The 17636-nt window shown below is 49.4% G+C and overlaps 1 protein-coding gene across 1 annotated transcript in view; it reads right to left on the bottom strand.

Annotated features, from left to right (window-relative positions):
* si:ch211-210g13.5 (inactive phospholipase C-like protein 2) overlaps window positions 1–15869 on the bottom strand; it is a 146875-nt gene extending 131006 nt beyond the window's left edge. Inside the window, exon 1 of the mRNA XM_039740650.1 lies at window positions 15293–15869. Within this exon, the coding sequence (XP_039596584.1) occupies window positions 15293–15508 (216 nt within the window). The 5' untranslated portion in view covers window positions 15509–15869. The remainder of the gene's footprint in view (window positions 1–15292) is intronic.
* Window positions 15870–17636: the final 1767 nt, after the last annotated feature.

The following is a 17636-nucleotide window of genomic DNA, read 5'->3' as shown; positions in this document are numbered from 1 at the left end:
TCAAAATGGCTATCCCTGTGGGGTCTCCAGATAGGACAGGCCGACATGATGATGGGACATCCAGATAACCTTAAGATTGTAGAATTGGGCCCACCGATTTAGGGAGTGGGACACGCCAAGATTAAGGACTACGAGGCACCTGAGAACTAGAAAAGCCCCCCATCATTACGGGATGGGCATCATAGTAAACGTCAGAGTATAGTCTTCTTTCCAGCCCAGCAGGCAACACTCTCAGAATGGGGGGATTACTTAGTTGAGAAGTAGACCAGCTGTGCCGAACATCCCGAAAACAAAGAATGGCAGACACTTGGAATTAGCGACCAAGTAGTGTGGTAGACAGTCAGATGTTAGGGACTTTCAAAAGTCAACTTGATGTTTTCTTGGAAGAAATAAGTGGACAGGACTGGCGAGCTTTGTTGGGCTGAATGGCCTGTTCTCGTCTGAGGGTTCTAATGTTCTAACCAACGAGCTCCTAAAAAGAGGCAGCAGAGATGAACAGAACTGAGATTAGGAGCGTCCACCAGCTTGAAATTCTCGTCTTCCAAATTCAGAGACGTGTACACCCTGAGAATACGAGGTACCCCAGCAAAGTCCCAGATGAGGAACTCCATGGGTGGACAAAGTCGTAAACCTAAGATTACAGCCACCAAGGTCGGAGACAGTGCCACCTGAGTACCACGCTCTGAGCATGGGAAAGGCGCTATATAGATAATCTATCCATTATCCAACCCGCTATATCAGAACTACAGGGTCACGGGGGTCTGCTGGAGCCAATCCCAGCTAACACAGGGCGCAAGGCAGGCAGGAAACAAACCCCGGGCAGGGTGCCAGCCCACCGCAGGACACACACACCAGGATCAATTTAGGATCGCCAATCCACCCAACCTGCATGTCTTTGGACTGTGGGAGGAAACCCACGAAGACACGGGGAGAGCATGCAAACTCCACACGGGCAGGATCCGGGTCTCCTAACTGTGAGGCAGCAGCGCCACCCACTGTGCCACCATGCCACCCCTATATAGATAATACGTATCATTATTAATTAGTATTGTTATATAGATAATATGTATTATTATTGTTAATGATTATTATTGTTAGTCACCACTCCCTGCTGGGTGAGCAGGTGGCCATGAGATTCAGGGTTTTCCAGATAGGGGGCACCACCTCCTCAGTGCAAATTTCAAGGCCTCCATAGGTGGACATCATGGAAACTCTTAGATGGTGGCCACCCATCTGCAGGGCAGGACCCCTTCAAGTCAGTGCCCTCCATCTGCTCTGGCCTACTGACGGACGTGCGCTGCCTGTCCTTCTCGCTCATTTCGGATGAGTCAACGCCTCGGAGCGACCAGATGGGTCATCTCACACGCCTGCTCGACCCGTGAGAAAGACACCCACAGCTCGACAGCTGTTCACGTATATATATGGCCAAGATGACCATTTCCAGGGAGCGGCAAGGGGCGCTACACTTATGTTCTGGGGTAGGGGGGTCCTGTCCGCTTTAAAACAACTCTCGCCACATGCGATCCCACACACCCAGCTCAGGTCTTCTTGATCTGCTGCCATACTGTGCCACACATGCGCAGCCGAGGACCACCCTGCCAGCTCTGATCAGGTATGCAGTACCACCTCAAGATGGAGGGCGGTGGGCGTACCATCGCTAATTGTCTTGTCTCTTCCCTTCAAAGATAAGAGAAGATGCCTCAGACTGGCTGACCCAATTGCCCCCCCCGTCACTAACAGTATTTTGGGATGGGGGGCTACAGCAGTGCGCCACTTTTGTGGATTTCAGAACTAGAAAAGTTCAAATACACGACACACCCAATCCAATGCAGACTCCTCTATAATAAAATGAACCTAATCTCAGGTGTTCATCACCCCTGCTTCTTTTCTTTCTTTCCTCCTCCTCCTCTTCCTCCTCTTCCTCCTCCCACTCCCTCACTAGACACGCTGCTGCACATGGAGGACCCGGCCGGGCTGGACAAAGGCAGGACAAGACTACATCCTCCATGTGCACCGGGCGCCACTTCCAGCAGCTCCACAAACACAATGGCGTTTCCTCCTGCTGCCGCCTCGGACTAACGACTTCCTCTTAGACGTCGGGGATGACGAGCCCCGTGGACCCCAGCGGCTGAGAGCGTGCGAGGACAGGAGAATGGACATCAAACGCCAGAAAACAGGGCAGTAATGGAGGTGCCCATCTGGGAACGCAAAGCGCAGGTGCCAATCACAGCCTGTAGGGGGCACCTCTACCACGTCACCCGCCTGCTGCCTGCTTTCATGTTAATGCTCCACTCTTTCTTCGCCTGGCATTGCGTCCCCCATCAGCACCTTTCATCGTCCGAAAGACGAGGACATAAAGAACCAAACTGCCCATTAGATCTGAGTGGAGCTCTGCTGAGCACCTTGAGCATGAGAAGGCGCTATATAAACGAAAAGTAGTCTTATTATCAGTATTAAGGGTCACTTGAACTGCACTGACAGGGGACCCCATAGTGCTCAGGGGGTCTCTTTAGCTGCTATTATAGGTCACCTCATAGCATTCAAGATGTCACCTATAACTGCCATTGAAGTGACACGTGACCCATAGTGCTCTTGGGGGTCACTTGGATTGCTATTAAAGGTGACCACATGCTTAGGAGGTCAACTCCAGCTGCTATTATAGGTCACCTCATAGCATTTAAGACGTCACCTATAACTGCCGTTGAAGTGACCCCATAGTGCTCAGGAAGTCACTTCAACTGCACTGACAGGTGACACCATAGCATACTGGTGGTCACTTCAGCTGTACTGGCTGGTCACCCCATAGCACTCAAGAGGCTCCTTCAACTGCACTGACAGGTGACCCCAAACTGCTCAGGTGGTCACTTGGACTTCACTGACATGTCACCCCATATCGCTCAGGAGGTCCCTTGGCATCTCCCTTTGGCAGACTGCAGATCCTGACCTCTCCCTGATGGTCTGTTCTCGTCCACATTTTTCTAATGTTCTCTCGCTTGACTGGCATAGCACGAGAAGAGCCATGTGGTGCCCAATTTCTCTGAAGTTCTCTGGAACGCTGACAGCCAGTAGAAGGCGCTATATAACACAACACCGCGTCTCAAGTCACACAGGAAATGGATTCACTAGTGATTGTGGCACAAGGCCCAGTCAGAGGTGAGCGTTCTGAGAGGTGCTACCTGACGACTACTTGACCTGGACAGTGGGGCTTGGAATCGCGGCACGCGGGGGTCACACGTCCTCTTTGTGTTCATCAGGATTTAACCCTTTGTGTGCAACTGATGGCTGTAAATTAACGGAGGGGTGGCACAGTGGGCAGCCCTCCAGCATGATAGAGCCAGCGTCCTGGGCACAGGTCATTACCCACACGGACTCTGTCTGTTTTGATTCTGATTTGTGATATTTTACGTAACCCGTCAGAGATGACTGATCTTTAGTTTCTACTTTGTTGTGTTGTAAAGCACTTTGGTGCACCTTCATGTTCGAATGTGTATGACTAGAAGTGAGAGATGCTGTTGTAGTTGTGCCTCCCATATCCGCAACACGAGCAGGTGAAGTGGATTGGCGATACGAAATTGTCCAGACGTCTTCTCCAGAGTTGGTTCCTGCTTTGCCACCATGCATACTTTGGTCTTCTGCAACGCCAAGTTGGATTCAGTGGGTTTTGTTATGTAAATTTGATTGAGTGGGCGTGGTCTATGATGGACCAGAGCCCCACCCATCCTTGGTTCACGCCCACTTTTGACAGACAGGCATTGGCTATTTGTAACCCCGAGTTGGAAAGGTGGATGGAGAGAAGATTGTATGAAAGTGTCAGCTAGAAATGTTTGAAGATGACTTACAAACATCAGAGAAATAATTGGTTTGTTTTTCCAGTTGAAGCACAAGCAGGTGAAGCGACTTTCTCAGGGTCACACAGTGGCAGCGGGGAGACTTGAATTCCACAACCCTTGGGGACTGGAAGTCCAAAGCTTTAACCACCGCACCACACCACCTGTGTTTTGCGCAAGTAGTGAAAGGCGCTATATAATGAAGAACTGCGCACAAAACACACCAAATATTGAAACACCTGGGCTCTTTGAAATGCTATGAAAGGCGCTATATAATGAAGAACTGGGCATAAAACACACTAGATCCTCCGGTCCTGGGGGGCCGCAGTGGCTGCAGGTTTTCATTCTAACCCTTTTCTTAATTAGTGACCTGTTTTTGCTGCTAATTAACTTCTTTTGAATTCATTTTAATGGACTTGTTCTTGAAGACTCACATCCCTTAATTGTTTCTTTCTCCTTAATTAGCAGCCAAACAGCCATGAGACACAAAATGAGCCAAAACACAACCAGCAAACTGTGACAATCACACAGTATCTGAAAATAAAGAAAGATGAGGGTCTCAGGAATGCTGATCTGCTCAGGTCACCAAAGCATGCTAACAGCGCTCTTAGAAAAGTGAAAATCAACAATTTCAGAAATGTCTGCCATTGTACAATGAGAGCCGCAACAAGCCATGGAATTAAAGAATGAGTTTGATTAACAACAAGGATCAGCGTCTACTTACTGGCTGGAGTGAAATTTTTTTTGGAGTTTGAGAAGAAGTTAATTAGCAGCAGTCACTAATTAAGAAAGGGTTAGAATGAAAACCTGCAGCCACTGGGGCCTTCCAGGACTGGAGCTGGGGACCCCTACACTAGATAGTAAAACGCTTGGGCTCTTTGAGATGCTATGAAAGGCGCTATATAATGAAGAATATGGCATACAACACACTAGATATTAAAACGCTTGGGCTCTTTGAGATGCTATGAAAGGCGCTATATAATGAAGAATATGGCATACAACACACTAGATATTAAAACGCTTGGGCTCTTTGAGATGCTATGAAAGGCGCTATATAATGAAGAATATGGCATACAACACACTAGATATTAAAACGCTTGGGCTCTTTGAGATGCTATGAAAGGCGCTATATAATGAAGAATATGGCATACAACACACTAGATATTAAAACGCTTGGGCTCTTTGAGATGCTATGAAAGGCGCTATATAATGAAGAATATGACATACAACACACTAGATATTAAAACGCTTGGGCTCTTTGAGATTCTATGAAAGGCGCTATATAATGAAGAATATGACATAAAACACACCAAATATTAAAACGCTTGGGCTCTTTGAGATGCTATGAAAGGCGCTATATAATGAAGAATATGGCATACAACACACTAGATATTAAAACGCTTGGACTCTTTGAGACGCAGTGAAAGGCACTATATGATGAGCATTTCCTAGGGGGACCAACTGTAAAGGAGTTCAGTTCAGGGTCGCCGCAGCCTCCAGGTCCCCCGGTTATATAAAAGTATTTGACGTTCGTTCTCCACTCACGCTGGCCTGTCTAGCGCCCCCTAGCGCGGTGTTTTCAAAGCCCCTTCAGAGGACTCATTTTTTTCCTCCGTGAACTGCGCACGCATTTCGCCGCGATTAGGATGTCACCCGAGAAAGGCAGAAGGAAGCGCTCAATGAACGATGTAAGGACACCTGAGCACCATCTGCCAGAATAAGAGATGATTAGTAAACCTCACCTGAGCCGAGGTATGTGCTCCCCCTATAACGGGCTGGGATTATTAAAGTACCCTCGTTAAAAAGGACATCGTGAATTAAACACGAGCATCATTGGAGGCCTAAAAAGGGGAAGTGCGGACCGGCGATCGCCGCGTCTTCCTTATCGAGCCGCACTGCTGTAAGCCGCTGAAAGCCTTTCTTCTTCTTCCTTCTTCTTCTTCTTCTTCTTCCTTCTTCTTCTTCGTTGCATAAGAGGCGCTCTGAGGCCGGAGACGCAGCGGATTGATCGCGTCGTTCAGAGTTAACCCTGTCGCGTCCGGATACACCCGCCTGTCGCCGAGGGTCCCAGGGTGAAACATGTGGCCTTTGCGACACGAGGTCTCAGAGAGGCCAATCCCTGGCCATTCCTTCCTTCCATCCATCCATCCATCCATCCATCCCGTTGCTAGGGGAAACCAAAGCGCATCAACCCCCCTTCGCCCCCTCATCTCCTCCACTAATAATCTGCCTGCTGTCAGGACTGATTGTTTGCACGACGCTCGGCTCTGAGCCACGGACTGGGTGATCCGAGGCTAAAATCCCACACAGCAGCCCCCGGCAGGGCGGAATTAAGAAAAGAAGACGCAATTAGAGACGCTGAAACTGTGGAGCTTTGACGCACTCAGAATCGGCCGAATAAGGAGGCTGATTTTACTCCACCTCGCCGGCCGGGAGCTTTGAAAGTCCGAATATCAATCCAGACGCCTGCAGCTTGGCACATCTGTGGTCTGACATGTCGGGGTCTCAGAGGGCTGCAGCTTTGCATTGTATGAGGCTGATCCTGCGAGATCACAGCGGCGGGGGGTTATCGGTATGACTGCACACACATCCAGTCTTGATACTTTGGAGTCTCCGAGTAAAGTAGCTTTGCATTCTAACTTTACGATCCCAGCTTTTTTTTGGTGGCCTGCACAACCACAGTCCGATATTTTGGATTATTTAAGCATTGCACTCTTGGAGTCTGATCCTGCAAGATACCATTGGCCCGCAGGCTAGGAAGGACATCGCTGTGATTTGATCCACAAGCCACTCGGGCTTCCCTGCGTATTCCCTCTGATTCTCTGGTCCCCAAAGACTGCAGTTTGCCGTTCTAAGCGACTGATCCTGCTAGATCTTGGTGGCCTGCAGCTTTAAGAATCCAGAAGGGAACAGAGAAGTGTCGATAGCCTACAAACGTGGACATCTGACATACGTGTCATATCTGGAGTGCATTATATGAGGCAGTGGCCAGAAGTTACACCATCTGGGATGTCAAAATCTCAAAATGATTTGATCAGAATGGTCTTCCGAATATCAAACCTACAAGGGTGCAAAGCTGGAGAGTCTGAGGGAGACCAGCTAGGATACTGGTGCGATTAGAGTCGGGTGGACTTCAACTTCGCACGCTTGTGGTCTGTTACTCCAAGGTCTCCAAAGGTTCTTGTGTGGCATCTTAGGAGCCTGACCACGTTAGTACTTGGCAGGTTTAAAGTTCTGGACACCACAACAGATACGTAGGTCTCCATGGCCTGCAGCGTTGGACTTGCAGTATTACACGAGGCCGATCCTGCTTATCCACTGCAGATAATCGATACGATTACAAATGAACACGATCGCCGTCTCGATACTTTGGAGTCTCTCAGTAAAGTAGCTTTGCATTCTAACAGTCTGATCCAAACACTTTCTCAGTGACCTGCGCTTTGGCTGATATAGTAGTCAGATAGTTTGGAGTCTCACCCAGTAAGACACCAGTGGCCCGCAGCTATCCAGTTAGGATACTGGCACAGTTCAAACACAATGGCCTTCTGCTTTCCATGCTTGTAATCTCTTATTCTGCAAAAGCACTTTATTAGACTGACCCTACTAGATCTTGGTGGCCTGCAGCTTTAAAAGTCCAGATATCAATACAGATGTGCGTCCCTGGCCTACTCAGTCGGCCATCCGTGGTCAGGTATTGTGAAGTCTCTGTGTTACAGGAGGCTGATCCTGCTGGATCTTCACTAACTAAGTTCTTGTAAGTTTGATATTTTTCGGTTCTCTGAGGCAAGTAATGTTGCATTCAAAAGGGCTAATCGTACCAAATGTCGGCGGCCTGCAGTTCTGTTTATCTGTAGTCTGGCATGTTGGACTGTCTAAGCTCTGCAGTGCATTCTGGGTGACTGACCTTACAAATCAGCAGTGGCCTGCCACTAAGATTAGATCAGAATAGTGTCCCACTCTGCACACTTGCCGTCTTCATATCCGGGGGTCTCCGTGGAGAGTAACATTGCATTCCCCGAGACTGATGCCGCTCAATCTCACCTACCTTAACTGCAATGTGACATGTTGGATTATCTAAGCACTGCAATGCACTCTGGGAGACTGACCTTACAAGTCAGCAGTGGCCTGCCACTAAGATTAGATTAGAATACTGTTGCACTTTCGACTGTTGCCCTCTTGATATTTTGGGGGTCTCCGTGGAGAGTAGCTTTGCATCACCCAAGTCTAACCCTGCTAGATCTCACCTGCCCTAACTGCAGTGCGACATGTTGGACTATCTAAGCACTATGACCTCACAAGACCCCAGTGACGTGCAGCCATGTCAGGCATTAACACGATCAGATCCTAATTGATACCTGGGGGTCTCGGAGGACAGTAGCTTTGCATTCCCCACGACTGATCCCGTTAGATCTCACTAGCCTGACAACTGCCCTAACTGCAGTGCGACATGTTGGACTATCTAAGCTCTGCAGTGCATTCTGGGAGACTGACCTTACAAATCAGCACTTGGCCTCCCACTAAGCCGGTCTGATTAGATCAGAATAGCGTTGCCCTCTTGATATTTTGGGGGTCTCCATGGAGAGTAGCTTTGCATTCCCGGAGACTGATCCTGCTAGACCTCACTAGACCTCATTTCCCCTTGGGATTAATAACGTATCTATCTATCTATCTATCTATCTATTATACAGTATAGTGCCTTTCACATCTATCTATCTATCTATCATATAGTGCCTTTCACATCTATCTATCTATTTATCTATCTATCTATCATATAGTGCCTTTCACATCTATCTATCTATCTATCATATAGTGCCTTTCACATCTATCTATCTATCTATCTATCTATCTATCATATAGTGCCTTTCACATCTATCTATCTATCTATCTATCTATCATATAGTGCCTTTCACATCTATCTATCATATAGTGCCTTTCACATCTATCTATTTATCTATCTATTTATCTATCTATCTATCTATCTATTTATCTATCATATAGTGCCTTTCACATCTATCTATTTATCTATCTATCTATCTATCTATCATATAGTGCCTTTCATACTGTACCTATCCATCTATCTGTTATACAGTATAGTGCCTTTCCTATCTATCTCTCTCTATGTATCTAGCCTGACGCTTGCCCCGCACCGCAGTCTCATATTTTCGATGATCTCGCTCCCATTTAGCCCCGACACTCGAGACTCTCCGTCGAAGGTGACTTTGTATTCTGGGACGCTGATCCTACGAGTCCTTTGTGGCCCGCAGCTTTCTAAAGGTGGCATTTGACCCCTTTTCTTAATCCTCTGCCTGCCAGTTTATCTGCTAATTCACCAGATGCACCGCGGGTTTCGCGTTACTCGCTTTTCTTGGTTTCACAAGTTACTCCGTTCGGGCAGCGTGCCAATCAGGATAATCTCCTTCCTTTCAAGGCAGGCCCTGTAAAGGCCGCCGCTCCGTCTCTCATCAGCCCGCTGATCTTCTCTCAGTAAGGGCGCCACTGTCCTAATTCCTCTCCAAGATTAACCCTGCGCCTCGTGGCCTAAATCTTAATGCCTGCATCCGGACAGCCGGCCTGAGAGACCCCCAGGCTCCTTGGTGGGCAGACCACTTGCTACTCCGCGTGAAAGGTGCAATATACGAGGCCGCTGCACGTCTGCTGAACAGGAGCGTGGCACAGGATGCCGCTCCTCAGGCCCATCTGCTCACTTGAAGACGGGTACCTTCCTCTTTACGGCGCCAGCTGCTCGCCTCTCATAATAAACAGCCTTCAAAGGCGTCGAGTCCCCAGGTGGCACCGATTTCACAGGCGGCTGCTTCAGTGGCAACGGCCCCCGAGGGTCCAGACTGCTGCCGCGTTCTACCAGGAGGGCACTGCCTGCACGCTAAGCCACATCAGAGCCACCCCTAGTGACGGCTTTGAGAATGTTTACCGGGATAAACAGGCAGGCGTGGGCAAAGGGAGGGCAATGGCAGGCAGAGGTGCCCCCACTGCCTTCAAGCGAGAGCCTCACAATGACCTCCTGCCATGGCGGATTAACATAATGGAGTGGGGGGCAACTGAATCAGCCGCAGCAGGACACGCCATCTGTCAGGTACTGGAAACTACAGCTGGGCACTGCGCCCCCTACTGGCCAAGCATGCAAACCACTCATTCCATCTTCCAGGTGCCCAGGAGCTCCTGGCACACTTACAGACCTGGAGAGGCTCGAGCCCAGCCCAACACTTGTGATGCCCAGCTGTAACACTGGGAGGCAGCTGTCAAGGGCAACCGATGCCACCGTTTTTGCCAAGTTACCCCGCGCCGCACACACAAGGCGTGACTCATCCGGCTTCCCGCTCGCACCATCTCCCACGTGTCGCCGTGCCGCCCTCAGCGCCAGCTTATCACTTCATCTGCCACGAGGACGTCAAGCCAACCACGCCGACGTGCAGAAAACAAAATCAAAATGAAGTGCAAAGCGGCCAGCTCTGAGAAGTGGGCTGCCATCTGCAGATAAACTGGGCACAAAGGGCGGGCACCCCACAAGACGGCCACCCAAGGCAGCTCCAGCCAAGCATCATCCTGGAGGTCAGCAAAGGCTGCTTCATGCAAACAGGATGTCTGGAAAGTTCCAGCTACACCCCCAAATGTCCAGGGTGGGCTGCTCAATTCACGCCGCTGGACTTCCTGGACAGACAGGGAAGACGAGGGTCTTCCTTTTCCGCCAACAGTTTCCCAAACCTGAATCTCATGCCCACCCCCATCCTACCGTTGCTGCAATGCCTGATGGGAGGGGAAAGGCAGACTGCGGGCACCACTGTGGACAGCCAAGGTGGTACCCACCCCCCCTGAGTGCCATGTCCTTATCCTGGGCACCCTGAAGGTGCCACACGCCCACACCTTTCAAATGCTAATTTCCCCTTCACTAATGAGCTGCATGGGGCTGTTCTGTGAAACTCCATCTGGTGCCCAGCTAATCCTGTGGGCTGCCAACAAGCCACCCTGGGATGCCAGCATCCATTTTATTATACAAATTCATGCAAAAAATAAATCAACTCATTACAAAAAAAATGATTAATTAATTAAAAAAGATTAGCACTTCAACAGTAACAGTGGGCAGCATCACACAAAGTCACCAGACTGGCATGGCTGGCCATGGCTCCTAAGGAGGCATGCCATTTGGAAAGGCGCCAACATGACTCAAAAGGAGAAGTGGCCGGTGAGTGACCAGCAAGGGGCAGCAGAGAAAGCATCTCATGAGAGGCCAAACGCAGACTGGCATGAACTGAAATGCCAAACCTGACCAGCAGGGGGTGCAGCTGACAAGGAGGACCACCAATCCAAGCGGGCGCCGAGCAGATCTGTCAGCAAAGTGAGACGGACAGCAAGGTGACCTCCAAATCGGACAAAGAAGGACACCACTGTCCATGTGAACACAGAGGTCACCCTAAAGGAGGACATGACCCCTCACGTAAACACGCACCCCCCCAAAAGAGGAGATGACCGCTTCAGGAGTGGACAGGAACATCAAGGTCATCCCTAAAGTGCCCACCGACCCTGAGGTATACACAGCCAGGTAACCTCCAGATTTAAGTGACCTCCCTGTGGTGGCTGTCACATCAAACACCAACACTCAAGTGACAAAAAACTGGACAGGACCGCTAAAAAAAATAAAATAAATAAATAATCAAGTGAGCCCAAAGGTGGTCCTGAAGTAAGTGACCATGTCATTCAAAACATGGACACGACCCCAAAGACACATAGCCACCTCAAAAGGGGGCACAATCTGGGCTCTTACTACTCAAGCATCCCCTAAACGCTGGCACACCCGGGTCACCCTCAAAGTGGACGAGGTGACAGCAAAGTGGACCTGAGCTCAGATACACAGCCGCCCAGGAGATGGAGTGGACACCTGTTAAAGTGGCCGTGATCCCTAAGGTTAAAGGTGGGCATCACCACTTGCCGAAACACCCACCTGCCCTCAGAGGTGGACAGGAATGCCAAGGAAAAACTTTTTAAGTTCCAATAAGAGGGGGTGACATCCAATATGACCACCCAAAGGTGACTAAGACCTCTGAAACGCCTAAAAGTACACATTAAACACATAGGACGACCGGAAAGTGGACACAGCATCTAACATAAATGCCCACCCTGAATGGTGGGCACAGGCACTCTGACCAGTCCAGAAATGGGCATGACCAAGTCACCAATACCCCATCCTCCGATTCAGTGGGCAGAGTCCACCCGGCTTGGCCAGTCTTGTCCCCCAAAACACAGGTCACCACTTGGGCCTTTCCATGTCATGGTGGGCTCTCTCTACTTCAACAGCGGCCCCCTCGCTATGACCATCCTAAAGAGAACAGGACCTCAAATACAAACACCTGATGATGGCCACCAACATGAACACTCCAACCTCCCGGGATGAGCAGCCCCTCCACCCCACCACAACCTGGACTTGACCACAGGTTTAAACACATAAGCCCCCCTAGTGGTGGCCGCAACTTCTAATATAAACTGTACACAAGGTGGACTTGACCTCCCCATCAACACTTCAGAAGGAGAAGATGACCCGTGGGATCACACAACAAAGACAGATGGACAATTCATGTTCGGTCAGCCCTTACCCTGCAGCCCCCCATCCACATGTCACGTCCAGCAGCCGTCCTGTAAGCTGAACTCGGCCATTACAACCATCAGCTGCCCCTTCCTCTGATGCAAGCCTGTCGTCGTCTCAGCCAAAACACGTGACAAGTGACCCACCACAAAACTGAGGGGGTCTGGTCACCAAGTAAAGGGACAGCAAGAGAGTCGGCCAGCCACTCTGTGAGCACCTGAGCTGGGCAGCAGACACGGCTGGGCACAAAACAGCAGGCTGGCATGAAAGACGCTTTATAAAACAAAATGAGGATGGGCATTAATGTGAAAGGCGCTATAGAGAAAAGTTCATTTAAATAAAAGGGCAATGGGATTCAGCAGGAAAGGCACTATATCCAAATTTAATTAACATAAGTGGGTGGGATTTAGCAGGAAAGGCACTGTATCCAAATTGAATTAACATAAGTGGGTGGGATTTAGCAGGAAAGGCACTATATCCAAATTGAATTAACATAAGTGGGTGGGATTTAGCAGGAAAGGCACTATATCCAAATTGAATTAACATAAGTGGGTGGGATTTAGCAGGAAAGGTACTATAAGAAGTGAAAGTTTTCATTAATAAATTAGAAATGGGGCTAACCAGGAAGATGCTATATAAAGATTAATTTTAATAAAACAAAAATAAGATGTTACATGAAAGACACTATATAGAAAGAAAACACTGATTTTAACATAATGAGAATAGCATTTATAATGAAAGGCACTATATAAAATATAGTTCGGAAAGGATTCACCAGAAAAGGCACGATTTGAAGATTAATTTTAATATAAGGGGAGTGGGCTTTACCATGAAAGGCGCTATAAAGTAAGAAAAACGTAATGAATTGGAATGGGACTTCTGAGGAAAGGCACTCTATAAAAGATTCATTTCAAAGGAAATGTGAATGAAAGAATGAAAAGACTGACTTGGAGATGATGAGGATGGCGTTTATTAAAAAAGGCGCTATATACAAATATTTATTTGAATGTAAAGAGAAGTGAAAACTGGCAAATATACAACTGTAACCAGATTTTCTATTAAAGGCGTTATAAAAAAAACCCCGCTTATATATCAGGGAAATGTAATCCAGCGTAAAAGGTGTCAAAAATGAGGAAAAAAATCTAATTGAATATAACGGGAATGGAAATTTCTATGAAAGGCACTCTATAAATGAAAACATGAATTTTAATATCGGCGGTTACCGTGAAGGGCGCTATACATAAATACAAAGATCAACTTTAAAGTGAGGGGGAAAGGATCAGCAATGATAAGCGAAATATAAAATAAAATTCTGGGAATAACCATGAAAGGCACTATATAAAAAGTTGGGGCCATGTGATAAAATGGAACAATCAAATTGAAAACAACGGGAATTGGATTTCCCATGAAAGGTGCTTTGCAAAGATTAGACAAAAAAAATGGAATGGGGCGCGCCATGAAAGTCACTATAAAATGAAAACAAACGTGAACGCAATGGGGATGGGATTCCCTATGAAAGGCGCTATATAGCATAGAAACCTTAATGTTAACGTTACGGAGAGCGCGTACACCATGAATGTGCTCAATAATGTGCAACCATTAATGTTAACAGAAGGAGGACTGGGAATTGGCCTAAAAGGAGTTGCAGTACAGCACAACACAAAGAAAACGGGAATATTCTTAGGATGGAGTTTCCTGTGAAAGTTCGGGGAGAAAAGAAGCGGCAGAAATAAAGTCCCCTGTCACGTGACGTCTGTAGTCCAAGAGGGCGAAGAGGAGCCGACAGGAACCGCCTCGCCCGGCTCAGCGCGCGTCTGACATTCGGTGCCCTCGGCGGTGGGCACGCGGACCCCCGTCGGCGTTTCTTTTCTCAGCTCATAACAATCACAGCTGTGAACGGGAGGTTCCGCTGCTAAAAACACAAGAGCACAAGGCTGTAACAAACGGAGAACACAAAGTGGAAGAATAAGCTTTGAGCCCCCCATACTAAAGTATAAGTGAGGGGTCTCTTTATTTACTCGAGCGTCTCTCATGTTCTATAGGATCTCAGCATTTACGGTGCTACCTGTCTGAAGCCTGACTGTGCGACACACTGGTCATAATGGGTTAACCTCCTCCGGTGCCCCCCTAAAGACGTGGAATGGCGATTCTAAACTGACCCTGACACCGGGGGTTTGAGAGTCCTTCCCGTCACAGTTTAATGGGGTGCCTCACATTGCGAGCCTCCACAATTCTGTGTCAGGACCCGCTCTGGACTGGACGGGACGGGACGACCACTCACGGATCCCGGGAGAGTCGCCCGTCACTTAAAAAACTGAAGTCACTGACTTGTCATGATGTCCCCAAAACCGCGCTGAGTCACTCAGTGACTGAACTGCACGTCTGGACAGACCCCGACTCACGTTAAAGGGCGCTATATGTCATAGAAGGAGCGAGTGAGTAAAAGAGATTTCAGCGCAGCCCTGTAGGTCCCACGGGGATCGAGCTGGCCGGACCGGTTGTGCTGCCCGCCGCCCTCGTTGCGGACACCCCTTCTCGGTTTTCCGGCCCGAGTGGCGGGTCTTGCTGCTGCCGTCAGGAGTTTTGCCCGCATTTCGTGCGCAAGGTTGCGTTCCCGTTGGAGGTCAAATGAGAAATGTGATATTAATGCCGCTGTTGCGGTGCCGCTCTGCTCAGATTTGCCGCACTGTAGCAAAGAAGCGAGCGACGTCGAACTGAGACATTCACAAAGAGGAGGAGTACAGGGACAGCGCGCCGGCGGCTCGTGCCTCCCATGTTCTTGTCAATGCCACTCTATGCCCCCGCCCCGATCCCTGTAAACTTTTTCCTCGACTCCCACCCCTGTCCCTTTCCCCTCGGCGACGATACTGACCTTCATGATGCTGCTGCGGGGTGCCGCGGCTGCCGGGTTGCGCTCCGCCGAGTGTTCTCTGCTGCTACTGCCGCCACCTCCACCGACGCGGCAGGTCTGCGGGCTCCCGTCCGCCCCGCAGCGGCCATTCGAGACCGGGTACTCCGCGGTGGCAGCAGCGGCAGCGCCCGCACTGTCCTGCTCCGGTGCGCCTCCAGATCCAGCGTCCTCGGCCATCCTCAACAGACCGACAGAGCCATCACGCGGCCCGGGGCGGGGCGAGGCACCCCAGCCAGGAATCCCCCGAGAAGAAATCCTCTGGCAGCTCGGCTCAGCAGCTCGACTCAGCTCGGCGAAAGAGACTTCCGATCAGGCGGTAGAGCGGGTGGTGCAGATCGCGTACGCCCGTCCGGATGAGCCTCTCCTGTGCTCTCGGCGCCTGTCAGTATGTCGCTCCGGCGAGAGAGTCACGCCGTACGGCGGAGTGCTGTGGTGGCGACGGCAAGACCGTGCGGTGTTGTGTTGTCTCGTCTGCGCGCTGTCAGTCACTCCGGAGGCTCAGACTTCCACGTGTTTCCCTGCGCCTCGGCCCCTTCCTCCTCCTCCTCCTCCTGCTGCTGCTCCTCCTCCTCCTCCTCCTCCTCTATCCATCTGCCTCTCTCTCTCTCTTTAGCCCTCCTCCTTCTTCAGACCCCCTAATTCTTCAGACTTTAATTTTCACCCCACATGCTCATTTTTTTACTTTCAGTTCCCATTCCTGTATGTCACTGCTAAACTAATTCTTGACAGTATTTTTCCGCCCCACGGTTTTCGGTGGTCCCTCTTTTTTTGTTTGCCAATGCCAGTTCAGCTCCACAGCCCCGAATTGTCCCCGTGTCTCGGCCTCCTTTTATCCTCTTTTTTTTTCCAGCCCCCTTTTGTGCCCTTCCATTATCTCTTTCCATTTTATATTCACTTTCCCTTTCTTGCCCCCCTCCCTCACCATCCTCAGCTCCTGTGCCACCGCACGCGATGACTAATGCTTATTTAATGAAGGAGCCAGACACATTAGCCAGAATAAAAATAGAGCCGCGCGTCCTCGCGCTCACCCCCGGCTTTTACTTTCTGTCCTAATGGGCGATTCTGGAAATAGACGCCTGCCTGCCAGCCTAGCAGCCCCCCCGCTCTGCTTTATTTATACACGCGGACCCACAAGGGGGCGGGGGGGTTTGGGGGTTGGTGTTACCTGTCAGCCGTCAATCCGTCACGTGGAGCAACCCCTGGACGGGACACGCAATCACATGGGGGTCAGCACAAAACCAAACCTTTGGGGGCCATCTCTGGTCCACCCTACTGAGAGATCAACATCCCGTCCTGGGTTTGGTCCTGTGTTTTAGGAAACTGGCGTCCACCATTGGGCTCAGCCCGATATATTAAGAATTGGCATCATATCCTGGGTTGTCCAGTATTGCAGGAATTGGCATTTCATCCCACAGCAAGTCCATCCTGCATGGGTTCAGTCCAGTAGATTCGAAAATTGGCATCTCCCATTGGGTCCAGTGCAATGTGTTAGAAAACTGGCTTCCCATCTTTTGATTCGGTCCAATGTATTACAGAACTGGCATCCCACCCAGGACTCAGTCCTACATATTAGATATTTGCTGTCCCATCCTCGGTTCTACCCGAAGTACTCAAGAATTGGCCTCCCATCACAGATTCAATCAACTCTGTTAGGATATCAATGCCCCTTCTTGTACAATGAGTACCAATCCTGAATAACTGGCACCCACCCCATCTGAGTTTGGCCCAGTGTGTTAGGATACTGGTGTCCCGTCCAGGACTTGTTCTAGGAAATTGCCGTCCCATCCGTGCTTCAGTCCAATATATTCAAAAATTCAAGTCTCATCTTTGGTTCTGCCCAACATGCTAGAGAACTGGCATCCCATCCTGGGTACAGTCCAGTATACTAGGAATTGGCGTTCCTTCCCAGGCTCTGTCCACACTCTTACAGAATTGAGGTCTCATCCTGGATTCAGTCCAATATATTTGGAAATTAGTGTCCCCTGTTGGGTTCAGTACAATATGTTAGAAAATTGGCAACTTTGGGTTTGGCCCAATGTGTCAGGGTATTGGTGTCCCGTCTACGACTCGGTCCACCGTATTAGAAACTTGCTGTCCCATCCTTGGTTCAGTCCAAAGTATTCAAAGAATGGCATCCCATCCTGGATTTGGACCGCTCTTTTAGGATACTGATGGCCCGTCTTGTACTTGGAGTACCAAATGTACTGAATAATTGGGACCCCATCTTGAGTTTGGCCCAATGTGTTATGATGTTAGTGTCCCATCCAGGACTCAGTCTAACCTATTAGGCATCTTTGGTTTGGTT

The sequence above is a fragment of the Polypterus senegalus genome, chromosome 17, assembly GCF_016835505.1.
Source record: "Polypterus senegalus isolate Bchr_013 chromosome 17, ASM1683550v1, whole genome shotgun sequence".
Taxonomy (NCBI): domain Eukaryota; kingdom Metazoa; phylum Chordata; class Cladistia; order Polypteriformes; family Polypteridae; genus Polypterus; species Polypterus senegalus.
This window is presented reverse-complemented; position numbering and strand designations above follow the sequence as displayed.